General features: G+C 46.1%; 2 protein-coding genes across 2 annotated transcripts; both read left to right on the top strand.

Moving 5' to 3' along the window:
• Positions 1 to 178: 178 nt before the first annotated feature.
• On the top strand, positions 179 to 21,426 carry LOC119389231 (protein I'm not dead yet-like). Its single transcript, XM_037656436.1, has 11 exons — positions 179 to 387; positions 8,493 to 8,642; positions 9,941 to 10,056; positions 10,475 to 10,641; positions 12,281 to 12,350; positions 16,901 to 17,086; positions 17,795 to 17,917; positions 18,449 to 18,526; positions 18,721 to 18,825; positions 19,976 to 20,156; positions 21,343 to 21,426. Exons 1-11 carry the CDS (start codon positions 277 to 279, stop codon positions 21,424 to 21,426), a joined length of 1,371 nt encoding a protein of 456 aa, XP_037512364.1. The 5' UTR covers positions 179 to 276.
• On the top strand, positions 21,348 to 25,145 carry LOC119388694 (solute carrier family 13 member 5-like). The gene is made up of 3 exons (XM_037656136.1): positions 21,348 to 21,505; positions 22,094 to 22,231; positions 24,695 to 25,145. Exons 1-3 carry the CDS (start codon positions 21,443 to 21,445, stop codon positions 24,854 to 24,856), a joined length of 363 nt encoding a protein of 120 aa, XP_037512064.1. The 5' UTR covers positions 21,348 to 21,442; the 3' UTR covers positions 24,857 to 25,145.
• The last annotated feature ends 2,539 nt before the right edge of the window (positions 25,146 to 27,684 follow it).

Here is a 27,684-nt window from a genome sequence, read left to right as displayed (position 1 = left end):
GGCATCTCACGCATGCGGGTTCGTATCAGCGTGTGCTCTTCGGTCATCGTGTACATTTCTTTACGGTTTTCGCGGCGCGACGGCCCTCTTTATCAACAGCGGGACCATGTTGTGCGTCATACTGTCTCAGCGTCTTTCGGCACCATAAACCATGGCGTACTTGTTCGGAGGTTCCGCTTAGCCGGTACATACGCGTCTTCGGATGCAGGTGAACTGCTCCAGTGGAGGCTGTGCTCCGACTTCTGCTTGCAACCTTTGCAGATCGTCGAGCCCACAATGATGAACTGGAAGAAGACTCTTCTGCCGGCGGTTCGGCTTTGGAGGAGAATCCTGATGGTCGCCATTCCGCTCTTGCTGCTCCCCCTGTTGTACATGGAAGACCACGTGGTGAGTTGGCCCTTCTTCTACGTTTCTTTGCATCTGATTTTGTCTTATTATAACCATGTTGTGAAGTAGACAACACAACTAGGTCTTGATACATAAAGCTGCAGTCAACGGGACTATACACTGACGTCGCTACGTGAGTGCCTAAAATCAGGAGAAGAATGAAGACTTCACTTTAAGGTCTAGTGAATTCTTTTAAACGCATTCTTCGCATACCCTCACCAACTTTCTATTAATATAGCTACCTGACTTAAGAGTTGTATGTAGAAACAATTATTTAAAGGACATTAGAATTGGTTTCCTGGTCTTATGCTTAGTGCTACTACAAAGTGTTGAATTCCCAAAGACTTCCGTTCGCAAGTATTCTTTGTCATTGGTCGGCCACCTGTGCAAATAAAATGCCTGGAATAAGGCTCTCTGTCTTTCTTTCTAGTCCCCATTCTCTTACCCACAGTGTGGTTTGTTTGTGGTAAGCGATAAGAATTAACTTAGCCCTATAAGAAGCCGGACTTTTTTCCAGGGCTTGTCTACTAGGAAGCCTAGGTTTTGGTAATCTCAGCAATCTGACAATCAATCGAAACCAAGACGCAGCTACCACGCAAGACCTCGACCCACCGTCACTGTGCGTTAAAACGCAACGAGAGAAGCTGTTGTATCTGTTCAAACCGGGTGCCTGAGAAAATGCGGGGTATCATTCTCGGTTATCACCACACGGGGGAACTAGACGCCCCTACAAGTGAACGAGGACTGCGCGAGTCTCATGGGCTAACGGATAAATGAGCGAAGAGTATTACAGTATCCGTATAAGCATAAAAAGAAATGGTTAAGGGGGTAGTGGATGGACACATCACAACTCGCATTGTCGGGTAGAGAGCAGACACTCGTTCCTACATTTCCCTTCCTTGTTTTCGTTTTTGTTTATTTTCTCCTCTGCCTCTAAATTCATGATTGGGCCAAATTTCTTTCCAACAAAAAATTCAACCGCAAGATGTTCCGTTACGGGCACAGATGAAGACGGCATAACTTTTGAATCGACGCATTCGTGTCTCAAGCTTACACACGGACACACAGCGTACACAAGAACACGTAACAAGTATATTATTCCTACATGCATATTTCTAGTGTCTGGGACTATGCGCGTGTGCGCCCAACGAGTAAGAAGAAGAGCTGTCGCTGCTCGGGCTCTCAGGACAGCCGGTCAGCGCTGCAACCGCTGTTTTAAAATATATCTTATCTGCATGCCTCGTTGACCAGGCGTCTCTTCGCTCACGTAACAATATAGTATTTGATAGAGGTCGGTGTCGCTGAGGGACGTTACGAGCGCCTTCGTACAAAGCACCAGCAGCTCTGCTCCATGGTGCATGTAACTGGAGCCAGCCGCCGCGATGGAACATTAGTTACGGTGCTCGGCTGCTGACCCGAAGGACAAGGGTTTCGACACCGGGTGCGGAGGTCACATTTTCGACGGAGGCGAAACCCGTGTACTTAGACCTGTAGGTGCGCGTCAAAGAACCGTAGTGGTCGAAATTTCCGGAGCCTTCCACTACGGCGTTCTTCAAAATCATGTCGTGATTTTGGCATGTAAAACACCAGAAATTATTATTAAGTATATATTGCTGCAGCCAAGATTCTTAGCAGATTTTAGAGCAGCATTCGCTCTCGAAGTTGTGCGAACGTGATTTACACGCAATGTATGCGACCAGGCTAATGGTGTTTATCCACGGTAGGTGTTTTGAAACATGCTGTTTGCTTCATTATATGCTAGTATTATAATCCACTGCTCACGGCCGTTTGATCCCGTTGATAACGTGGGCGCACCGTTTCTCTGACCATTGGTTAAGCGCGAAAAGTATGAAAATGCATTAGCATAGTAAAAGGCATCGCTATACAATATAGCGGTCCATGATGTATGACGACGCGCACCTAGGCGAAGAACGGAGAAAGAGGCGATAAACGGGGACAAGCGTGATTTCCAACTGGTTTTAATTTTCAAAAACAGCACACGTATATATGTACAGGCATGCAAACGCGCGATTTTAAACTGCTGTTTGTTCATGACAATGACACCACATAAACACTCGACGTTACTCAAAGTTAAAGAACGGGGGAATTTTCACACCTTCATCTCGCAAAAATATACGAAGTTAGCGAACTAGTTCACTGATGCCATTTCTTACAATAATTCCCTTTCATGTTGAGCTCGGTGGATACGATGGCTCCAGAGATTGCAAAGTCGCGCGTCCACAGAACGCGCTGCTGTTTCGTCGCTGGAACAGATGGCTAACGGGAACGCATCCTAGCGGCAGATATGGGATACGCTGCAAAATATAGATAGCACTTCTGGAAATTTCAAATGAGTAAAAAATTCCGGAAACTGTGGAAACACGGTAAAAAATATCCTACAGAACAAGGTGCATAACAGGGTCTATAGATATTAGATGTTACAGTTGGTTACAAGAAACTGTTGACGTCCCAGTTCTCTACCAAGTTTTTTATCCGCTACAAAAGCCTCAACAGGCAACAGTATATATATAGGGACTGGCGCCGCCTGCAAACCAACGCGCACTATCATCTATCCCGCGTACACGCCATGATAATAATAATTATTGGGGTTTGACACCCCCAAAACAACGGTATGATTATGAGAGACGCCGCAGCAGAGGAGTCTGGAAATTCCAACCACTGTGGGTTCTTTAACGTGCACCTAAATCTAGGACCGCGGCACTTTAGCATTTTCCTCCATCAAAATGCGACCGCCGCGGCCGGGATTGGATCCTGAGACTATCGGGTTAGCAGTCAGGCACCGTAACCACTAGACTACCTCGGCGGTTACTTACACGCCATCTTTACAGAGAAATACGCAACCAGGACTTGTCCGTGGTGTAACGAACACACTGCGACACTTGCGCACATAACACACCAATGCACCGGCCGCTCAGACAGAGTGGTCTCACCAGTAGTCACAAAACAAACACTCACAGCGTAGTGTTGAGAGCTGGACTCTCAGAACTGAACTCGGAAAGCCAACTGGGTACCATAGACCAGGCTGGTTAGACCGCGGACGCCGGTGGGGCCCTACCGGAGGGCACAACCCAAGATTGAGCCGCGCAGACGTTATTACATAATTAAAGTTTCTTTTCCCTTTCTCAGCAGACGAATTTTCGCTGGATTTTGATGTACTGCTCATCGAGGAAAGAAAAGTCACATGGTCCGTTATGCATTTGCCTAAGACGACTCGAAGGCGATAGCCATCTTTTTCTTCTCAGCCGATTGTATTGGTACCCCGCCCACTGCCTGCCTCCGGAATGGGAGGCATTGGAAACCTTCTGCATCTGACGTGGTAATGCAGTGCCTCCGGGATCGGCCCACCTTTGACCAAGCGAGTGATGTCACAAGTTCTGGCGACCTGTGACGTCATTACGGCGTCATATGATGACGTCATCACGTGATTTTTTTTTTTGCATCACTCGGGTTGACGCCGACGCCGCCGACAGTTACAGGGGCAGTTGTTCTTGGACGTAGCGTTTTTGGCTAAGTATATATTTGAACGTTGTGAGCTCACACACGCACGCTGAAAGGAGGGCACCAGTTGGGAGACATACCGATCTGTGGAGGCAGTGAAATATAATGACGGAAAATCCATCATAACTATAGATACTGTTCTGCGACCGGCTCTAGGTTACGATGTTTAAGATATCTAGATCGTCCGCTCGATGTTGCGTTAATTATTTTATGTCCACACCCTTAATGCGTGTGGACAATGCCACACCCTTAATGCCAGTGATCGGAATGAACGGGTTGCGCACGAACGCCATGCCCGATATCGTATCGCGGCTTGTTTATCTGCATGATTAGGAGCGGCAAACTTTAGTTCTTTAGGCAATTTATTCTTCTTCAGTCTCGCAATTCTGCTGCCTGCTCATGAGGTTATTTAAGTGCTACTTGCAGCGCTAAGTGCGCACAGTGTCATGCCATGAGATTTCAACTTGGATGGCGCGGCCCACAAAACTAGCCAGGCCACTGTTAGGCGGCGAGTTTTGTTATTATGTTCATTTGAGGTTGAATGGCTTGTCGTGGTGATTGAAATGTAGACGTGTTCGCAATATTATGTCTACAGCTGACGACGCAGGTGTCCTGCCACTAGCTCAGCAGTTTCATGCTCTACGCAGTATAGGCGACATCTGCCGGAAATTGGAAAATAAGACAGCAAAACATTGTTTCGTCGGTCAGGTCCCTGATCAATTATAGAACATAAAAGTTTTTACGCGCTGTAGGTAATCAACGTTGGAACATTTTATATAAATGACACTATTTTGGATTTGTGTTTATCAGCGTAACATTGCAAAAAAATACTATGTGCAGCTTTTTAGCAAACTTTGTTTTTCACAAATATTATTGCGTAACACCAAGTACCGTACCACATGTGCTTAAAATCTATGTCTTCGGAAAGCACGCTTCTTTTTCTTTACGTTAGTATATTGATATGTAGCAAAGATGATAGAATAAGTAAGAAATACTTATTAAAGCCTTCAAAAGGGCCATGTTTTATAATAAGTAAACAGCTAAGCAAACCAAATAACTTGCCCAATATATTGTCCTAGAAATACTTTACTTCGAGTTGTGTCGCAAATAGCTCACCGCAACAAAACTGCAGCAAAGAAGTTTGTGGAAAGATTGACTAAAACGAAGGAAGAAATTCTTCCACAACGACCAAGGAGATCAGGTCAAGCCATTATTACCTTTACAAGCAACATCATAGCTATTAGCGGATTCTTTTCTTAGCTATTCATGCAAATTTCTGTGTCAGCAAAGCTGAAAACTTAGGGCTGCGATGACACACCTGTCGCAGCCCTGAACATGAACGCAGTGTTGCATTAAAGAACGCTGCACAGATTTGCCAATACGTCCGTTCACATGCCCCTCCGCAGTACAGGTGTATTAGAAAAGCTGTCTACCTGTTTTTCCGCTTGTTTCGTCCTCATTCTGTACGCGTGTCACTGCATATTTGACCCCCCCCCCAAAAAAAAAAAAAAAAAAAACGAGGAATGGTTTCAAAATTGGCTTTCGAAGCCGACTCTTAGCGAGGAAGTGCAAATAAAGATCGCAGTTTTTAGCAGCGGAGCTCTTTATGACAGCCGTTGGTTGTAATCCGCCAGCAGAAAACGACCAATCATGAACCGGCACGCGCTACGCTCGTCCTCCTATTCATCTTCTACTTCCCTCCCAGAACACGCACGTCCATTTGTCCGGTGTGGGATGGAATAGCTCTTATGGCTGAGAGAACGAGTACAGGAAGAAGGAGAAAGAAATGGAGAAAAAGAAAGAGAGAAATAACTAAGAAAAAAAAGAGGAATTCTTGGTGAAAACAATTTCTTGAAGAGGCGGGATTCGAGCCCGCGTACCCACGATCCGAAGGCGGATCGTTGGTGGATCCAGGCCCGCGCCGCTAGCAGAGCATAACATAGCCTTGTATAGTATAATATACCAAGGGGGTGGAAAAGGGAAGTTAGGGTGAGGAGGCGAGATATGAGGAAGGGAGAGAGTAAAGCATAGCATAGAAAGAAACAGAGAAATACAGAGAGCGAGAGAGAAAGGTAAGAACGAGAAAGAAAGGAGCGGGAAATAGAAAGAAAAATTTTATCCCTCTCTCTCTCTTTCTATATATATATATATATATATATATAGAAAGAGAGAGAGATAAATAAGAGAGATCAAGAAGGCAGAAAAACAGACAGATAGATGAGAGAGAGAGATAAAAAGAGTAAAATAAAGAGAAACAAAGATGGCCGCCCAGCATCGCACTTCCTTTAGGCTTGACACCAATAGTGCCAAGCTGACTTAACTTTTTTTCCACTAAAATTCACGACACAGTGGTCAGCCACCAAGGCTCCTCCGTATCTCAGCTAGCATGGCCAGGATTCCTACCACAGTGCTACTCGAGATGACACAGAAACGAAAGACAGGAAGTACCAGAGAGAATAGGCAAAGAAAACTTCGCTTTAAAAGTACCGATTGAAGAGAAAGAAGACATCGCCTGTGTACAGCCTTTTTCTTGTTTAGAAGGTTCTGCAACAAGGCAAACGAGCCAAAAGCTGGTAAAAGGACTTCAAATGAATAAATGCAGCACTATTTGATGCGAGTACCGCAGCATTTAATGTTCAAATTTGGTGTCCATTATCCGACGTCCACTCATTTCGTGTTGTTTCCATGGTGAACCTTTATCAAGGAGTTGAAAAAATACTGTCCCCGGACCGTTCCTTCATCGTGGGTGCATGCCATATTTTACCCGTTATACAACAACAGCAAATCGCGGCCGGTTTCTGGCCAATCCCCGTAGTGGGTCCGCGTCGTACACAAGTCAAACAAAATATGTAATGCATAAAGATGTTACTGAGAAGGAGCGTGTTGCGAGATAATGTTGTAGTGTGACATCACCAAATTGGGGCCAACGTACTAGGTGGAAATGCGAAAGATAAACACTTTTTTATACCGTTGTTTATATTTTATCGACTATGGTGTTCAGGTGCATTTTTATGTCCTCGTAAAATATGACGTAATATACGTATAATTGGAACGTGCGTCATTTATAACCTGCGATCATTTCTCATTTCCGCTGATGTTGAAGAACTGCACGGACATTATATATATATATATATATATATATATATATATATATATATATATATATATAAATATATATATATATATATTTGGTTTTGTGAGGCCTGAGCTTTTCTTTCGTTCGCTCTAGCTAAAAAATGTTGAAAAACTCGTGTATGGCCTGATTTGATAATAGAGGCACAGCTTTTTCACCTAAATTTGGCAAGGTGAAGCCAAATCTCCCCAAATTCAAACGTTCGTTATCGTTCATTGTCAGCAGCAGGGTCAACAGCACAATGCCGTCTTCGTGCTGAGTGTGCCGTCATCAAGCATCCGTACACGTGTAAGAGCAGTAAAGTTGTTTTCTTTAGGCTTGAGTGTTTGCGAGAGGGAAAAAGGCATTAAAGAGATAAAAGCGCGCGTGGAGCACATTGCACCTTTCGGGTTTCTTTATATGGCCACAGAGCTGCGGTTCCGCCTTGTCGAGCTAAAAGAGCTTGAGCGGAGTGACAGGATAAAGTTATTCAAAACAAAGCGACCATAGTGATATAGCTTGGACTCCTTCGGTTCTCGCCTTCTTGCAGTGGTTGCTATTTATTTTATTTTTATGTGTAAAGGTTGATAGCCTCAGTTCGAGGTCATAACAGGATTGAGGAGTCAATACAGAAAAGAAGTGTTTACAATATTTCAAGAAGAGATTGATAATAATCGTTACGCAGGCATTACAATCAAGAATAATTCGAGATGTAAAGAATACCGCTGCTAGGTGTAATCTTTTTGAGGATATTTCAATAGATACGCAGCCTCGGGTGCCCGTGCTTGTGTAATTATTTATCCACGTCTCAACAAATGTGCTATTGGTGAAATGATAAAAAACTGGCAGGCAATCTACCAAACAAAAAGCCTTTCCTTATAAGTACGCTCATGATCATGATCTTGCCCCACTATAGTGCAAGCTACACCAGGATTTTTTTTCGTGAGGCACCCCATCAGGTCACCATGTGTTAAAATCTAACCGTGGAACAAAAGCTCTATATTTCAGAATGGGCGTCCAGATTTCATTATTGTAGTCATTCTCGGGATCAGTGTCGATATGTTTCTCGGAACAGAACGTCAAATACTCTTCAGAAATGACCCATATATGAGTTATGGAAAGGCCTTCTGTCAAATGGCAACGTTAGCTGACATGTTGTCGCCCCCCCCCCCCCCATCGCTTTAATCTGCACCATACCGACCCATCGGGAGGCTAAATTTCGTGATTGCGGCCCGCTAGCTGAGGTGAGCTTGATACCCCTGTCATGGCCACTACATAAAAAAGCACTTTTTTATGTAGCTACCGTGCCTCTGTTCTAGGTGAACCAGACAACAGTCGCGCACTACTGAAACAACCATACTGAGCTGAAGAGAGGTTTGCAGAAAAAAAAAGAAAACCCATAATAAAATAAATTGTGTACTATCTGTTCCTGTGTTCTACATCACTTCTTCATTTTTTCTTTCTCGCTCTTTAGAAATCACACTGCGCCTACGTAGTCGGCGTTGTGGGTCTCTATTGGATCGTGGAGCCCATCCCACTGGGAGCGACATCGCTCATCCCCATCGTATTGTTCCCGATGCTCGGAGTACTCACCACAGAAAGAACCTGCCAGCTGTACATGAACGTAAGCTCAGAGGCGTTCTATTCAGAACAACAGACCTAATACATTATTTACCAGATTTGAGTGACAGGCATAGGCGCGCGCAAAGGAGAGACAGAGGGGGTGGCCGCCCCCTTTAAAGAGGCCCTGCAGCACTTTTTGAGCGTGGTCAGAAAAGGCTGCCGATCGTTAGTCGAGGCTCCTGATAACATGCCAGCCAAATATTATAGCGCAGCACGCGGCAAAGAATTTACAATTAAAGTTCAAAATCAGGTTGAAATCGATCGCTCTTTCCTCAACATATGATGCCGTATACCCCAATCAACTGCGTCACATACCCAAAAGATGCCGAAATTGGCTGATTTGAACATCGCGAGCTGCATAGTTACCGTGGCCGCCGCGGAATGTCGCGACGTGCCCGCGCCCCGGCACGTCGCAGGTAAGTGAGCCGCACGCAACGTTTATACGTTGACCGCGCGCGCGTTCGAAGAAAACAAGAAAAGAAAGTGCTCCCTTTCATCCCCCACTCATCTGTGAAGCTTTCAGCGCGCTCGCTGGTTCGAAAGGAGAGAGAGATCCCTTACAGCGTCCGACAAATCTCTATAACTCCGCTCGTACTTGAAGGATTCTAAAAAAATTGCAGCAGCCGCTTCGTGATGCAATAAACTCCGATAGTAAGTTAATTTCACGATAACTTGGAAAAATGTTTTAGGGCCCCTTTAGTCATCAAAGGATGGCGCCAAGTCTGCCCCAGACCTCTGCTCAGTCTGACCTGTCCCGTAATTGTTTAAAGTGCTGAGTTATGACAATGCAGGTTTTTGACGATAATGGAGGCCAAGGACACCTTATGTTGCATTCCGGGTACGTCTATTTTTCAGCTTTCCTCCCAGAAAGCCCGGGACCAAAGGCAGGCCGTTGTGAAAAGCGTGTCATCGCTTAATTTTAATTTTTTCATCAAATTCTAAGCTCGTTTATTCTTTTTTTTTTTTGGACTCGACCACTCGGGTGGGGGGGGGGAGCTGTGGTAAATCTTGCCCCCCCCCCCCCGTAATGGTGAACCTTGCGCACGCCTATGGTGAGAGGTAATGTTTTAACTTTTGAAATTTAATAATGTTATGTTCTTTCAAGGGCCAAAGTTATAGTCGGATACTATAGCGTTGAAGACTTAAAAGAAAAAAAGCATGTATGTATGGTGGACGATCTTTATTGCTGGCCCTTGTGTTCAAATTTTTCGCACCGCTGCTGCTCCTTTCTGATGTTGTCCACGAAACAATGACGTGATGTTATAGCCTGCTTCCTATTCTTTTCTTACGCACTTTCAGGACACGAATATTATGTTCGTAGGCACATTGATCATGGCTATCGCTATTGAGCATTCGCATTTACACCAAAGAATCGCCCTCAAGACGCTCTGTCTACTAGGAACCGGCATAAATACGTGAGCAAACAACTTGCTTCTTCATACGTTTGTTTCCATTTCCTTGTATCTATCCCTAAGAATTTGTGCATACGAGAAAGATGTTCTCATATGGTCACAGTGCTTAGGAAGCCAAAGTTCTAGCTCTACAGGCCTCTTCTGTTGTATAAGCTTTCAACCTATACTGTCCTTGTGACAACTAATGGCATGCTAATATGTACATACGAGATTATTTTATATTGGCATATGTGCTATGAGATTCTTCGATAGGAGCACATGCCGTGAAAGTTACGCTGAGTGGACGAATACCTGAGAACCATTTTACCCCTCGGACTTCTTTCAGTTTGGCTAAAAAGCTAGCTAGAAACAATGAAAACATTGATCTGATAGTACATAGTCATTGATAACGCCCTGCGGGACGCGACCACGAATCACGCAGGTTGGTGTTCGGGCTCATGTTCATCTCCATGTTCCTATCAATATGGATCAACAACGTGGCCATCACAGCAATGATGATGCCTGTGGTTGACTCACTGCTGCAAGAGCTTCTGCAGGAGGGGCCATCCGATCTTTTAAAAGAAGGCGCTACCGTAGAGGAAGCACAAGGTACATGCCTGAGCTCATAACATCGTTCAAAACGCAGAGATATCATGTGAATATTGGGGCTTGACTTCCCATTGATACCTATGGCCTGCCAGGGACAACCTTAGCAGAGGGTCTCGGATTGCTTTTAGCATTATAAAATTTTTAGCGTGTTGAATGTTAAACCCATGAGAAAAAAAAAAGAAACCTGTTTCACCTTAAACGGAAGCGGTTCACAGCAGCTGCGAATTGAACCAGGATAGTTATGCTCAGCAACCAATGTACCGATCCTCCCGCCATCAGTCTGACTTAACTATATAGACGTATTGTTCAAGTTATGTACTGCTTCTCCGGAGCTAAAATTAGACTCCAGCGAAGATCATTTGTCTTTTCTTTGATTAAAATAACTGCTTTATTTGTCCATTTCTCCCATTATCGTGGTCATTTTCGTTGTCATTGGTCGGAAGTGGTGGTCAGAAGCTAGATTTTCACAGCCTATAGCACAATTTCGTCGATTCACAAGGTTGTGCACCCGCGCAATAAAAGTGCTGGGCACGTTCGCCGCTGATTGCCAGCTACTAAAGTTCTTTGAGATCCAGGTGTTATACACCTGGACTACTGCTGCAGATTTGCTCTGCGGAATTACATAATGTACAAACGTACCTACGTATATATCATTACGGCAATGGATACACGCCTTTAAGTGCATGGTTCCTGTAATAAAGCGAACAGCTCTATAGAAGCATTCGGATATTCGCTTACATTGACAATCACAGACGAGTCTCGGCACATAAAAAAATTACACCATCTCCCGCTAAAGGGGACCATGAGGCGATGCGAAGCCGGAGCACTTGCACGATCGCGTTCCGTTGGCGTTCGTTGGGCATGCTACCGACCTTCGTCGTGGAACGCGAAGAGGGACGCTACGCGCGTCGTATCTTCCATCTAGCCTGGCCGTTAATTCTCACAGGGCGAGCGGGGAACGCGGTCGACAGGCGGGCGAGAGGGGGGCAGCGTAGGAGAGGAGAGAGAAGGGGAGGGGACTCGCATGCGCTCGAGCTCATCGCGGCGTTGCGCAGGAGAGAATTTCGGCATGTCTAGCCCGCGTTTCAGAGGAAGAGTGGAAAGGGGGAGAGGAGAAGGGTATGGGAGAGGGGAAGGGGAGAGGGTGAGTGGAGAGGAGGTGTGTGGAGAGGGTATGCGCATGCGCAGTAAGGGTGGTCACGCCGCACACCACCGGATTGAGCTCGGCCTTAAGATACTTCGCATCTAAAAAAAACCTAAGTGAAAAGTGAAGTTTGCAACGAAATACTCGCGGCAGGATCGATTCTCACTTGCAGAAACTGATTTCATTAGGGTCGGGATTGAAATTTGCTGAAGCGAAATTAATTTCCAGGGTAGTCAAAATTAATAATCATGTGGCTTTCTGAATTGAGAAGCGGTAAGTGCAGGCTCCCGCGGTATTTTTCTCAGACCAACCATGACAAACGTTTAGCCCCTCTGAACCAGCCTCTTTTCATAAATATAACACTGAACGACATGGCGCCATGGTCTGTTAATACCGTTGGGCAAGCAGGCAACATACTCTGCAATAATAGGTCAATGATTCTTTTTTTAATTCCATGTCAACAACTTTTGTCGTAAATTCTGTTATTGACCGAAGGTCTGACTGATCAACACGACAAGAGCGCCGTGGTCAACAGAAACGCCGTCCTGTTCTCTCACCAGAAAAGGTGCGTCAAAGTTTTTGTTTATATTTACTTGATGAGTATCTGCTTGCACACCTATCCGCAGTTTGTGAGCGATATAGTATAGCGTCCTCCTATTCGCTTCGCTAGCTGGCAATGTAGGGAAACGACGAAATGATACCTCATGGCTTATGTACGTACCTTGCGAATGTGCAGAACGGCACGCAGCATTGTTTCGGAAAATTTTTTTTCACCGCGGATTTGACAATCATCAAAGAAGGACAAGCCCTCTTCTAGTGATTTACGCAGCAGACGCTGCAGGTTTTGGTAACCGCACGCGCGGATCGAGCGCGATTAGCTCCGGCAACGCACAGTCTGAGCCCATCTCGGAGGCCAGGTATCGGATAGAGTGCTTCGCGGCGCGGCCGCGGTGCTGCGCCCGTTTCGTGACAATCGCCATTATGACTCGCACACCCTGATCATGGGATCAAATATTCTACTACAGACCGAAACAATTTTCTATAACAGAAAAATTGGGGGACGCTTAAGCTTCGCCTTTAAGAGCTGAACGCGATAGCGATATTCTGTTCCTACTGCGCAGTTCGAACACTACGAGGGTTTAACAGAATGCGCCCACTAAGGCGTGTGCCTTATGTAATGGGTAGCATGCTTTAAACCAGGAGCAATTATGCGCGAGAAACTTCTTCGAAGTTGCGATGCACCCACTACGTGGTCTTAAGGGAATACGCGCACTAATGTGTGCGCCTTTTGTAATGGGTGGCTGTCTTTAAACCACGAAGTCGTTATGATATTGGCATGGTGTGACGCCCTATGGCAATGTACACTTGTACCACGCAATACTACTGCGATATTACATCTCGTACTGTGACACCTGTATACAGGACGCGTATTTTTGGGAAGCATGAAAGTTACTTTCAGTGCAGCTCCAAGCAGAGGCGTGGCTGTGTGGTAGAACACCTGCTTGCCACGCAGACGGCCTGGGTTCGATTCTCATTCGGACCCAACATTTTTATTATTTATTTTATTTGCAGCTTTCTCGATTTTTCGGTCACGGACATGATGATTTTTCGCTCACAACCAACGGCCCCGACGCCGACAGCGCAATTTCTGCGATACGAGCTCTTTAACGCTATCGCGTTAAAAAAAAAGCATGACGGCTTTGCCTCGGCTTCATAGCCAGGCAAAACCAGTGTAATCATGAATAAAAAGTCACAGTTTCGCCGCAACGGCGAAGCAATGAATGCGATAGTAACAAATTGTAATGTAACACGAAGAACGGAAAGCAGCTCGATATTGCCAGCGCGTCACTCGATCCCAAAGGACGCACGAAAAGAACGCACACAGGACGAGCGCGAACTAACGTGCGTCACAGCTCGACACTTGAAGCGCACAGCTCAAACATAAAGCAGGACGCACTAAACGAATGAACAGATACACACAGGACGAGCGCGAACTAACTGTCACAGTTGTTACTTATTTCTGTTTGAACAGCGCTCTCCTTTCGCAAACGCGGCCGCTGCAGCGAGCGAAGTGACCTTCGTACGCTCTGCGACTACAGCGCGGATATCGCGGGGAAAGCACAAGACATACAACCCCCCGCTCCACCTCCCGCCCGCCCCCTTCTTTCTCGAGATAAGCGTACGAAGGCGACCACGCCCTGTAGGGCGAAGAGCATCATCTGCGTTCGCAGGAGCGGGGCGACGATCTTTAAAGCGCGCCCCCGCGCGCACTTCGCACCATCCCGGTGGTGACTAAGAAAGCATGCTGACGTAAATAGTGTATATAAATAGCTCGCCGTTAGCAGCCTTATTTCTCGTGGCCTAGCCGTCTAACGCCGCGCGCTGCGGAGCGAGAGGTCGCCCGTTCGATTACGCGCGCCGGAAAGTTTTTCTGAATTTATTTTCTATGTGGCTTATATATATATATATATATATATATATATATATATATATATATATATATATATATATATACGCGAGAGGACGGCGACGCCGACGGCAAAAACCAGCCGAGAGTGTCCATATAATTGCTATTGCAATAATATAATAAAATGAACATGTAAGAGGAGACGAATATATCTGGCATGTTTATTACGCAGACTTGCGATATAAGCGACTATATAATCTAGTAGAGATAAGGAATCGTTGGACAGGAAATGTCACTGGAGTCAAATATTTCTCATTTCTTCAGGCCCTTATCTTCCCCTGAACTTCTATCCTGTCCATATAATCTCGTGAGCGACATGCAGGTGCCCTTCTCGACTTCAACATACTGCGAACGTTACTGCTATCCATTTTATCCTGTCGTGTTTATACCTGATTGCCATGCAAGTATTGTGTCATATGCAACAGAAATAGTTGTATTTAAGAAGACGAACAGATCGGGTGGTAAAACACATTATTTCGTCCAAAGTGCTCAATCTACAAAGGGAGAGCCAATGGGAAGCTACAAAGATGCTGATCCTTCTCGTTCAACCTATCCGCACTTTTTGTTTCCACCTGTCGGCTCCCACCTTGACAAATGGAAGCCTAAAGATTACACTTTGTTGATAGTGATTTTCTCAACCTGACACGTACTTGATCGCTAATTTCCCTTGTGTTCTTTCTTTCTTTTCACCCCTTAATCTCTTTCCCCCAAAGTAGGGTAGCTAACCGAACGCGCATCGTGTTGATCTCCCTGCCTTTCCTTCCCTTCTTCCTCCTCCTTCACCTCCTCCTCCTAGTCATCATCATCCCTCCAACGCACGAGTACCACTTTGAAAACGTTGTAGCACTATAACTTGTCTTCTAAGTTTGTACAGATATCACTGAAGGTATTATTAAAGAAGCTTGCCTCGAGCTTTAATATTATTTTAGGTTATTTACGACGCTTGAAACCTCGGTGAGCGAACACAGCACATTGGCTGATCCGGTATCACAGCCGGTAGAAGTAATGTGACGTTTATTAGAAAGGCCCATAACAGAAATGAGATTTGAACAACACACGAGAGATATGCAGGCATATATAGATAATGTCGTTGTAAAGTAAATAAACCCGCTGTCATGTTAATAATGTAAAGCTTTTGTCTTTTAGAATTATTTTTAATGACGAACTCTCCGATTAGTTTGTTGTTCTCAAAATTCTTTTAATAATGCGTTCTAATAGTAATCTAGAAGTTCTGATCCTAAGCCACGTTGCAAAAGCATAGCATATCTATAATATTTAAAGCAGCGTAAATGACGGGATGAGAGGACAGAAGTTGACACAACGAACGCTTACTCGCAACTGGCAGGTTTATTACAAGAACCAAGAAAAAGAAAACATACACTAAGGTGACCCAATTGATCTGTACAAACGCCGCCACGTGGGGATCATGCTAACATGCACAAAGGCAAGAAAAAGAACCTAGAAACAACGATCGGTACGCAGTCTTCCGTCTAGCATGATCCCCACGTGGCGGCGTTTGCACAGATCACTTGGGTCACCTTTCTGTATGTTTTCTTTTATTGCGATAGCAATTATATGGACAGTCTCGGCTGAATTTCGCCGTCGCCGTCGCCGCCGTCATGCACCGTATATGTATAAGTATATATATATATATATATATCAAAGTCCCAAAGAAAAATAATTCAGAAAAAGCTTTCGAAGCGCGCAATCGAACCAGCGACCTATAGTTCCGCAACGCGTGGCGCTAACCACTGCGCCAGAAAGCGCAGATCCTTCAGGTGGCTAACGGCGAGCGTTATATACACACCCTTTACCGCTGGCAGGACTCAGAGACGGGAGGCGCTTATAAGCGTTTCTTCATTACCAGCGAGATGGCGCGAGGAGCGCGACGGGCGGCTCTAAAAGTCGTCGGCGAGCTCGCTCGCTTCTCCTTATATTTGCGCCTTTGCGCTGTCTGCTCGCGCGGCTATCTCGTGGTGAGGGGAAGAGGGATGTTTCGAGCTTTCACCGTGATATCCGCGCTCATGTTACGGAGCGTAAGTCACTCGAGCTCAAGGGACGCCGCTAAACGAACAAACAGAAGATGAGCGCGAACTATCAAGTGTCACAGCTTAACACTTGAAGCACGCTAGTTTCCTTCGCTGCTTCGGCCGCCGTTGCAACAGGAGCGCTGTTCAAACTGAGAGTATCCATTGGCGAGCCTCACTTCGTATAGCATTAGTTTCTTGCTATCGCACTCATTGCTTCGCCCTTGCGGCGAAACTGTGACTTTTTTCTTGGTTCTTCTAATAAACCTGCCAGTTGCGAGTAAGCGTTCGTTGTGTCAACTTCTGTCCTCTCGTCCCGTCATTTGCGCTGCTTTAAATATTATGGAACCTTACCAACTAGCCCAGCTGTCGACCTTGCTACATAGCATATCTCTCTCATGATTGTTTTCAGTGATAATCTCGTCCAATTAATTAAAATTGTTTTAATAATGTGTTATATTTTCCTGCGCCTTCCCTGTTATAATCCTTGAAAAGATTGGCATTATTCTCAAATAATTGTGATAAAAATAAAATATATAAAACCTTATTTGCTTGCGCACGCATGGTATCGAAGTTCATAGCCCGGTTTAACAAGTATAACACGCTGCTCTTTGATTTCAGCGAGAAGTCGCCAGTTCTCGTGCTGCCGATCACTACATGCGCCAAGAAAAGTCACTGTGAGGCGCCTCAGAAGCGCCGTATTCGAGTGCTGCTCTACCTGAGCGTGATCTACGGAGCTAACACAGGCGCCATCACGACCATCACTAGTGCTGCCTCCAACATCGTCTTCAAGTTTGTCATTGAGGAGTGAGTACTTTGCAAAGCAAGCGAGCCGCGCCATAGCCTCCTCATTTTTTTTTATTGATACCAAATTGAGCGCATGGCTTATTAAGCGAAAGCCTTAGATGCCTCATTAAACGCGAAAATTGACCTTCAGCGTCCGGCGGCGTCCCGCGGCGTCGGCGTCAACCCGAGTGACGCAAAAAATCATCACGTGATGGCGTCACCATATGACGTCATCGAGACGTCTCAGATCACCAGAATTGGTGACGTCGTTTTGACGTCGTCGTGACGTCACTGTGATTTCACATAACGTGATGTCACATGATGACGTCATCACATGACATCGTCACTTGGTCGAAGGAGGGCCGATCACAAAGCCACTGCAAAACCAGGTCAGACGCAGAAAGCTAGCAATGCCTCCGATCCCGGAGGCAGTGCTAAACCACGTTAGGTGCAGAAACATCTCGGAGGAGGGCGAGGGAGGATCAATACATCGACTGTGAAGAAAGAGATGAAAATGGCTTTCGCCTTCGAGTCGGCTTAGGTGAATCCATAAGGGACCCTGCGAGTTTTCTTTAAACAATTGCGTCATGAGCTTTCATGAATTTCTTTCACGCTCTGCTACCGTTTTGTAGCTATACGTGGTGGGGGAAACCCATTTGTAGTGAGGCATTGTGTGCCATCAGCTATGAAACAGCACAAACAACCAGTCTTTTCAATCTTTTACTGCAGCTTGTACGCAGAACGGGCCCCTGTAGACTACGCACTCTGGCTATTCTTCGCCCTACCAGCCACCGTTATCAGCACGACCATTGTCTACTTTACCATACTGCCCGTGTTCTTCCGGTGTAAAAGGTGAGTATGGAAGAAAGGCAGTGGGTGGGTTAGTGGGTGTGAGTGATCGCGAGTGAGTGAATGATAGTGAGAGGCAGTGATTGATGAGTGAGTGATCGCAGGCAAAGAGAAAGGTTCGGCGAACTGATAATAATGACATACAAAACTGGAATAGAAATAATATTTATTTTCAGCTCACATGTCACAAGGTTGCAATTTATCGACATATGTTAGAAGCAAAAAAAAAGCCCTCTTTCAATGCAACTTTACGTGCTGAGCATTATTAGCCAACTCTCAAATGTCTGCATCGAGGCACCGGCGTGGCTCTGTGGTACAATACTCGGCTGCCACGCAGAGGACCAGCTCGATCCCGGATATATTTTTCTCATTGCGCGCGGCAGCAGTTACAGACACCGGCGGCGGTGGAGGTTAACTAGGCCACCAAAATCGGCTGTTGTGATCTCATAACAGCTTTCGCTGTAATAGTTTTCCACGTTCGGTCTTACTTTCATATGATAAGAATGTACTTGAATGTACTTCGGGATGTTGCAGGCCGAACCTTGACAAAGAAAGCAGCAGCTCCGCTATGGGAGCCATTCGTCGCAACTACGCTGCCCTCGGACCGATAAGGTAGGCCTACGATTGTTTGAAGTCGGGGTGTTTTGTTTAGTACACTTTAAAGGCCTCCGTTCTCTAATATAGAGCAACTTCTCAATTTTTCTAACGAAAGTGACCAAAGATCCTACCTTGACATCTAACCACGAAGTAACGCGCTTCTCAGAGCATCCATAAAATTGCTAGCCATTCTAATCTTCACGTCACAGGTTCCACGAGGTGGCAGTCTTACTGCTCTTCACGTTGCTGGTTTTTCTCTGGCTGTTCCGAGACCCCATGTTCGCTCGAGGTTGGGCGACACTGTTCGGATCCATGTGAGTAAATTACAATCTGCAACATGCAACAGTGTGCCGCAACCATAGACATGAATTTAAGTACTCAAGCACTAAAACGCATCGACGTGCTCGCTCTTCTTACCAGTATATTAGGTATGTCCTGACATCGCACGCAGCAATAGCGCTCACACCTCTGTTTCTTTGTGTTTCAAGGCAAAAGTTTTTACAGCATTTTTTAAGTGCGGAGCACTTTAGGGGCCCGAGCTATCGTATGCTGTCGTCGTCTCATGTAGCTTGGCGTAACGCTGGCAAAACCACGCATAGCATAGCCATCGGTTGCATAATGAGCGCGCGCTCGCGCCAAAGAGAAGTCGTCTTCCTCTTGTTATTCGAGCGCCTTGATGATGATACCAAGTGCGGAGCACTTTAGACTGTCGTATGCTGTCGTCGCTTGGCGTAACACAATCAAAACCACGTATAAAATCGAAAAAAGAGGAAGCGAGCTAGAAAAAGAAAAAAAGAAAGGGGGAAAAATAGGAAGAAAAACAGAAATAAATCTAAAGAAAGAAAGAAAGAAAGAAAGAAAGAAAGAAAGAAAGAAAGAAAGAAAGAAAGAAAGAAGAGAAAACCGAAGAGAAACAAAGAAGGCTGCCCAGCTCCGCACTTCCTTCAGGCTTGGCACCACTAGCGCGAAGCTGCCTTAATTCATTTTTACATCTCTTCGTATCGCTTACACGCACGTCTGCGTGCTTAACGAACAGCTCATTGAAGCCAAGGCTCAGGTTGGGCAAGATAAATGGTTTATAATCTAAGAAATGAGGTCAGTATATGCAATAAAGGCAATGCATATCAAAGCCATGAGTGAGAGGTGAAGTCGTAAAGTGCTGCACAAAGTGCTCTCGAGTCGTCAGTATTAGGTAAACTGGTTCATAACAGTTATACTTCGCAGGCAGTAATAAAGTTCAGTAGAGTTGTGCGTGTAGGTCCAATGATTTGATGATGTTTCTCTAGATCATAATATTGCAAAGTTGGGCTTATTGGTCGTTCATCGGCATTCTGAAAAACAGTGCCACCACAGAGCTGTATAAAGACGAACAGCACAGATGCCTATGCCGACCGTCTTTTAGTGGTTTCATAAATGATTTTTTTTTCTTTCGGAGTGCACAGCTTAAACTTGTGAATTGTGCAGGAAACCTAAGGACGCGACGGCGGTCATGATCCCGGTAGTCCTGCTGTTCATGCTTCCAGCCCGACCGTGCGAGGGAGCCAGGAGTCCCGGACTTGTCACGTGGCCAGTGGTGCAGGCTAAGCTGCAGTGGAGCGTCATCCTGCTCATTGGCAGCGGCTTTGCTGTCGCAGAAGCCATGAGGGTATTGTAACCGCCGACTCCAAACCCTTAAAAACGCTTGAAAGAAGAACAATCCCGCAAAAGTTTGTTACGGAGACACTCTAGAAAACTGCACCATCATTGCAACATAACAGATTATGAACGTGGCCTTTCCAGGCAGCTAATATCTCTAAAAGTGGCTCATACTCGTGTTTTTTTTTTACTTTTTTTTTTACTGCAATAGCAATTATATTGACACTCTCGACGGGTTTTTTGCCGTCGCTATCACCGCCATGTTCTGTATAAAGTACAAATCGATAACATCACCATGCGCATCGTATGTGCTACCCGTGGGCAAAAGCGCGCGAGGGTGGGGGGTGGGGGGTGGCGTCGTACGCGGCTGAAGCACAGATGAAACGAGCCGGCCTATCTCTGTCGCACGGAGGGCACATGCGATAGCATCGCCCCGCGTGCGAAGTCTGCCGTCGATTGCTGCTTAAGCAGAGAGGAAACGACCCGCCCGTCTTGAAGGAGCATGAAAGGAAGCCGGAGGAGAAGGGGAAGGGGAGGGCTGTGTCGCTCGAGCAGCAACTGTGAAGTTTGGTTATAAGGGCGCGGTCGCGATCGCTGGGGCGCGCGCTATCTCGACAGGCATCAGCAAACGGCTCGTGTACCCTTCTACGTGCTGTGCTCTCAACGCGAAGAGACTGGACGAAAACCGCTTCTCTCCCTTACACCAGTGTTTTGTAGAGTTACGCGAGATTGGATCCAAAAGACGTAGCTGCTAGCCTTACTTCGTATAACAGTACAATTTATTGCTATCTCATTCATTGCTTCATGCTTCGCCCTTGAGATGAAACTGTGATATTTGTCATAGCAATGGCTCCAGCGAGATCTCTATTTTGACCCATGTTCATCACCGCAAGCATTCGATATCCTTTGTTCTTTGGGAAGTTCGAACATTGAGTTACATTTATCATCTTGCTCTTTCTTATATGGGCACATTATTCATGTATGTTTACCAAACTCTCCGATTGTGCCGTGGATAATATAAGTCGTGCGTATTGTTTTTCACAGGAACAGTGAGGGTGCGAGCTTTCTGTTGCAATTTTCGCACTTGATACTTTTCATACATGATATTGTTTATACTTGAAGCAAAGTGCACATATGTCAAACGTGTGTCGTGGATAAATGTTAATTCGTACGCTTGTTTCCATTCTTGCTCGCAGGTCTCTGGCCTTTCGTTGCTGCTCGGTCAACAGCTGGGTCACATGTCCCACCTGCCTGCAGGTGTTCTCATGATGTGTCCTTAGCATCCTGTGCTCCTTCATGTCGGAGCTCGTCAGCAATGCCGGCACCGTCACGGTTCTGCTGCCCGTATTTGCAGTTTTGGTGAGCGCATGCAAATACCGTCCGTTCCTTGGTTTGTCGCATAGTACGCGAAAATGATCTAGTGCAGTAGTTCTTGACAGTCCCGAAAAGAGCGAAATTTTATGGTTTCTGATATCTAGAACTGCAGAAGGAACCAAGATATCGTTTGGTAGCTTCAGATCTATACCCACATGTAAAGAGCAAGATATCGATAAGAACACTTATCGAACACGGGAACACGGCGTAAACATCTTTATTCAAATACTGGCTTCAGTAATTGCTTTCAGCACCATCTCTTGAAACACATAATCCGGGTGACGCTATGAGTTAGGGGTCAGGGCCAAAATATGGCCAGAAGTATAAGGAATGTCAGATTACAGAAGAACGAAAAGTAGCATGTTGCCACAAGACGAAGTTAAAAGGTATATTTGCGCAAAATGCCGCTGCTGACTGCGTAAGTGGCAAAACATGCTGCACCAGTCATATAGAGTTACATAGGTTATGGCTAGGTAAGCACTTTCTTTCAAGGGGCCATTGAAACAAATCTGCCAGTATATTCTGCCCCATATAATCATCACGTACTAACTGTCTTCTTTGTTATCCTCCCAGGCTGAAGACCTGCGCATAAACCCACTGCTCTTAATGATACCGGCGACTCTCACCAGCAACTTTGCCTTCATGCTGCCAGTGGGGACTCCGGCGAATGCCATTGTTTACGAGCACGCAAGACTGAAGGTGTCCGACTTGGTGAGTTGGCCTCGTAAAATAGGGCCGAAGGAATTAGAAAAAAAGAATCTAAAGTGTGAAGCATTATACACACAAGGAATTGCGTACTTAACGTGGCTGCGCTTAAGGTGTTCAACGATTTCAACACAGGACCTGTAGTTTGGTACATCATCTGGTTGCCAATGAAAAAAACAACAACAAAAAAAAAACATTGCATAGTACTTTAGGATCTTTTGGGGCTCCTACTTCAGTTGAAACGACCAAGTACCACCAAGCAGGGATAGTTCACCATTCCTTCAACGTAAGCTTCCTTGTCATCCGCAATGTGGTAGACCATATGGTATCATTTTGCCTCCACTGAGCACTTCAACCTCAATGTGTGTCTTGATGAGGTGGTCCCTTGCGATGGCTATAGTCGCGACTGTTGATGCACTCTGGGGCAAGCCTAGACAAATCCGGAGTGCTTGAGCCTGTACACTTTGTATCATTCGTAGGCTTGTTTTGCTTACGACATCTTGCTCGCACTCCACGCCATCACCTAGCCTCTCTACCAGCGGACCGATCACGCACATCTTACTGCCAAACAGTGACCACGCATGGTGAATCAATACCAACTTCCTTCACTCCTGCCGCAAGACCTCGGACTCCTCCATGGTGCCTTAATCTGCACTGGCGGATCTGTGCTGCCGAACAGCTCAACCGGAGCAGTAGTGATACCAAGGTTGGTTACGACAATTAAATTCAAGACATCTCACGCAACAACATCGACGGCAGCAGAACTGACAGCCCTTCATAAAGCGTTACATTTCGTCAATGACCAACCGATGCACAAGTGGACTATTTTCTGCGACTCGAAGGCGGCACTGCAGTCTCTACTGTCAGCTTTACGCCGCGGGCCGCACGTACAGCTGGCACTAGACATAGCAGAGGTTATCCACCACCTAACTGAGAAAGGTCATCAAATCACTTTTCAGTGGTTACCAAGTCACTGCGGAATCATCGGCAATGAACGGGCCGATCAAGCTGCCCGCTCAGCCACTTAGGTGGCATTGGCTCAGCCGACGCAGAAGACCATGAACTGTTACTACCGCTTTCTAGGACCGACGCTGCACGGAAGCTCCGTTTGCATGCTCGCCAACGCACCACGTCACAATGGAATGAGCCACACTTCAAACATGATCGACTACACTCATCTGACCCTACATTAAGTCTTCAAGCCCCATCAAGGCTTCGCCGAGCAGACGCGACCCTTTTGTGTAGACTGTGGTTGGGCGTTGCGTTTACCAACGCCTATGCTTTCCGCATTGGGATGGCCGACACCGCAGCCTGTGACCACTGTGGAAACGCAGAAACAATTAGACATATTTTTTGCGACTGCCCGCTGTACAGTGCACAGCGACTATCTTTTTGCAACGCGCTGAACAAGTTGCATGACCGGCCTTTGTCAGAGGAAAGAATTCTACGCCATCGACCAAACGCAACGTCGCAGAAGAAGGCCATGCAGGCGCTACTGCGCTTCTTGCGATCGACCGGCCTTTTTGAACGATTGTAACCAGAGCGCCGTCCCTGTGTTTGTTGTTTTTTATCTTGTGTGTGTACGTGCGTTCTTTTCTCCTCTTTATTCCCCTCTCCCTCTCTCTCTCTAGACCCTCTTTCTTGCCCCTACTTCCCCTCCCCAGTGCTGGGTAGCAAACCAGATGCTAATATCTGGTTAACCTCCCGGCCTTCCTTTTTTTCATCTTTCTCTCTCTCTCTTCGCCTCCACTGGCTTTATAACAAGAAACTTTTATAATTTCTATAACATATTGCGGCTTGCCCTTCTGACTGTCTTCGTGATGAGATATGTTTTGTACATACTTTTCCCGTGACCTCTACATATATCGTTCATCATTAAACTTATTACCGCAGTTGCTTTCTTTTCTCGTGAAAGACTCGCGTTTTTGTCTCCTTGGGTGATGAGCACCAAATACTTGTAAACAATCAATTTGCACAAAACAGTGGACTGCTGTAACGGCAAAAAGGTGGATCACTCAGCCAGAAGATTGCTTTCATTTCCTGACTAGAACTCGGCCACGTGAATCAGTGTAACTTCCTGTCCAGTTTAGCGCATTCTAATACAACAATGTTGCTCTCACGCACATTTACGTGTGTTAGAAGTTACTAGAAGAGACAAGAGTATACTGAAAGTGACCAGCCGTGGGCGACTCGGAAAAGCCTGCAGCTGAAGCCAGGACCTGGGAATGCTCTTATTTCACAAGACGCTCTCTAATCATTTCATAGGCAGCCAGGACAGAAAGCAATAAACTGTTAAAATTACTAGTCCAAAAAGACCCGACTAATGCGACAAAAAAATACAGGCGGAAATAAGAGACCTACCTCTCAGTATCAATATAGAGGTAGATAGATCCATGGTGCTTAGTCTTTCTTGCTTAGTCTTGCTAAGTCTTGCTTAGTCTTTCATGTTGAGAATTTCTGCTCCTGCAGGTGCTCCCTGGGATTCTGGTGAAAGCCATCACAATCTTCACCACAGTGGCCGTGACGTTCGTGCTCGGCGACCCGATCTTCGGCATGTTCAGCGAAGCAGACTGGTTGCGACCCGTTGTTACGGCCAACATCAGCGTCACCGCTTCTTTGCAAGCACGTTAGCCGTTTTGCGCGCAGCGCGTCCCTGTTGTGACTGTGGTGTTGCTTCAACAAGATGCGCGCGAAAGGACGTGTGTTGGCAGCAGTGTACGCTGCCCCAACGAGAACGCTGAGCCGATGGGCGGGGCGAACTCTCCATGAGCGAACGAGAACCTTGTGCCAACGTGCAGCTGTTATGAAAGTTCGCACTCACTCGGAACGCGGCTAACACGCTCGCCTATGTAGTCGGTTTTAAAGTGTGTCCGTTCGTTCGTTACGTCATACGCTGTCAGCTTATGCTGTAAATAGGAAACTGTGGAGGTGGAAACCAAGGATCTTGCGATAGAGACTGCGAAGGTTCTGCCATGATTTCTTCGTCAGGTGCAGTTCCCTTGCACCGTTTTGAACACTGATATGTATGCGCGTATTACTTGTTCCCCCTTTCCTCCTTCCTCTCTCTATTCTATTTCTCCCCTTCCCCCTCCCCCCGTGTAGGGTAGCAAACCGGGTACAACGTGGTTAACCTCCCTGCCTTTCCTTCGCTTTTATCTCTCTCTATCTTTGAGCATGACCGCTCACGGACCAGGCCAGTCCGCCTGTTTCCCAATTCCACGGCGCATGCGCCCTTCCCGCGAAACGCCTCTTGATCTCGGAGGCTTTCTTTCTGGCGATAGCAGTTGTACTGGCCCCTACCAAATCCTATCAAAACCCTACCAAAACGGATTAGGAAAGCACAGGAAAATGAAAAAAGGCGGATTACCGATATTGCCGATGTTCAGTCCGAGAAATGACTCAATGACCCCGGAGCTTTGATGCCTTTGATGCCAGGGTTTATTGGTCGGCTACCAGTTCGTAAAGATATCGCGTGCTACGTGACGCCATCTGGAAAAAAGAATGTTCCTCTTTCCCTGCCATGGCCACGACTGGCACTTGCTAATTCTTCCAGAGTTAGGCACAATGATATAAACAAAAATGTATAGACGGGAGAACGATTGCTGTCGTTGGTAGGGTATGACTAAATCAAACTGCATGCTTTTGCGGGCCATAACCACTATACAATATAAAGCATGCTGTAGTGGGAGGCTCTATACTAATTTTCACCACGTGGGCTATCTCGAATTCTGAATCCATGTCGGGAAAGCTTGACTGCTGTGCCGACGAAGAAAAAGAAAGCGCAGAAGCAAAAAAACTATTTTAAAGGTTTTAAAGAAAGAGGAAATGATCGACGACGCCGCGTAAACCGGCGCTGTTTGACGCAAATTACCCAAAGGACTTGGAAGCAAAGACGAATATTCCCCAGGAACGGCGCGGAACACTTGGCCAAGCGTCTACACACTCACGTAAAAGAAAAACACGCCCGCGTACTGTGCTTCACATACCGCAGTTTTGAGCACAAGAAAGCGATGTGAACGGCGAAACTCGGCTCGACGCAGGACCTGTTTTGCCGTCTAGAGTGAAGATAGCCGGTACTTTCGTTTCTGCGCAAGTCCTGAATAAATATAGCCATCTTGACGAACACACTTCTACTGTCGATGTGAATGGCATTGCAAATAAAGTATGTAGCATTACTGTGTTCTATGCATGACCATATATGTTTATGTTTCTCATCTAAGGATAGCCCGCATAATATTGTCACGTGGTCGCGACGTTGGAAATGGCAGCATTCGGCGGGTTCAAGACGAAACTCTTTATATGGGCCAACCTGTGCCCGGTAAACGAGAAATCAAACTACAAGCGACACACGCTGTACACTGATAGTGGCGAACAGAGCGTTGGCTGTTGATAATCTGATCTGTGGTTTAGGCGCGTCGGCTTTTATACACGCTGGTGGCCGCGCTAGTTACAGAATAAACTCAACTGTTTGCGTTTACACGCTCAAGCCTATCAGAAGATTCTAATGTAACCTGGAAGGTTCCCAGACATTCGTGCGCGGTTCGCGAAAAGCAGTGGTTGTACTACGTGTAACAAACCCGTTATATATGAAAAAATCCGTAAACAGGAGGTGGGGCTCGAACACCCACCCCCTGTTTACGGATTTTTTCATCAGCAAGCTTCCGTCTTCCACTTCCTGCCGTTTTTTTTTTTTTGGAAACCCGTTACACAGAAATACAAAAAAGAACGCGCATTGCAATATGCATACGTGCACATCCCTACTTATCGACGGAAGGAGCTCAGGGGGAGATGGAAGATTGCAGCGGTGAAGCATCGACTTCAGACGTAACTAATTAGCGCAATAAAAGGACAAAGGACAAGACGAAGAAATGAGACAGGACGCGGCGCTAACCTCCTCTCTATAGTGCCGCATCCTGTCTGTTTTCTTCACCTTGTCCTGCGTGCTTTCTTGCGCTAATTACGTCTGAAGTCAATTCGCACTAACTAGCCCAACTCGTATATCCAATAAGATAAATCCTTGAACATGTGGTGTCGCGGGAGCCGCCGTTTCGACAAGTGCTCATGTCTTCTTGCTGCCATATTGCTTGCTGTGTTCAAGAATACAAGACCACTTGTCAAAACGTTGGCTCCAGCGCCCCCTCGTGTTCAAAGATTTTGCAGCGTTTACTAATCGATTTCACTTGAAAAATATATCTATAAAATGACTACAATATTTTCTTACAAATAACTTGCCTGGTGTGTTTCATCTCTTAGTACACACGCGGCATACCAATAATGCACAGAATAACCTATTAAGTGAATACGTTTGTTTCATTTTTAAGGCGATAACCTTAGGGTGTACATTAAGGCAGTGACCTCGGCGACGACCTTGCGCGGAGGCCAACGAAAGCCGTGACATCCCAAGATACCCATGGCGCTGCTCCGAGAAAAAAAAAAAAATACAGGGTTCGAGCCAGGAT

Source organism: Rhipicephalus sanguineus, chromosome 4 (genome assembly GCF_013339695.2).
Source record: "Rhipicephalus sanguineus isolate Rsan-2018 chromosome 4, BIME_Rsan_1.4, whole genome shotgun sequence".
Lineage (NCBI taxonomy): Eukaryota > Metazoa > Arthropoda > Arachnida > Ixodida > Ixodidae > Rhipicephalus > Rhipicephalus sanguineus.
Note: the sequence above shows the minus strand (reverse complement) of the source record. Positions and strands in the feature narration are given on the sequence as shown.

Bases quoted from the DNA above. Each gene is read 5' to 3' on its own strand.
- LOC119389231 (XM_037656436.1), top strand. From the start codon at position 277: ATGATGAACTGGAAGAAGACTCTTCTGCCGGCGGTTCGGCTTTGGAGG. The intron at 388-8,492 runs GTGAGTTGGCCC...CTCGCTCTTTAG, and splicing joins TGTACATGGAAGACCACGTG to AAATCACACTGCGCCTACGT. The intron at 20,157-21,342 runs GTATTGTAACCG...TCTTGCTCGCAG, and splicing joins CTGTCGCAGAAGCCATGAGG to GTCTCTGGCCTTTCGTTGCT.
- LOC119388694 (XM_037656136.1), top strand. From the start codon at position 21,443: ATGTCGGAGCTCGTCAGCAATGCCGGCACCGTCACGGTTCTGCTGCCC. The intron at 21,506-22,093 runs GTGAGCGCATGC...TTATCCTCCCAG, and splicing joins TGCCCGTATTTGCAGTTTTG to GCTGAAGACCTGCGCATAAA. The intron at 22,232-24,694 runs GTGAGTTGGCCT...CTGCTCCTGCAG, and splicing joins GACTGAAGGTGTCCGACTTG to GTGCTCCCTGGGATTCTGGT.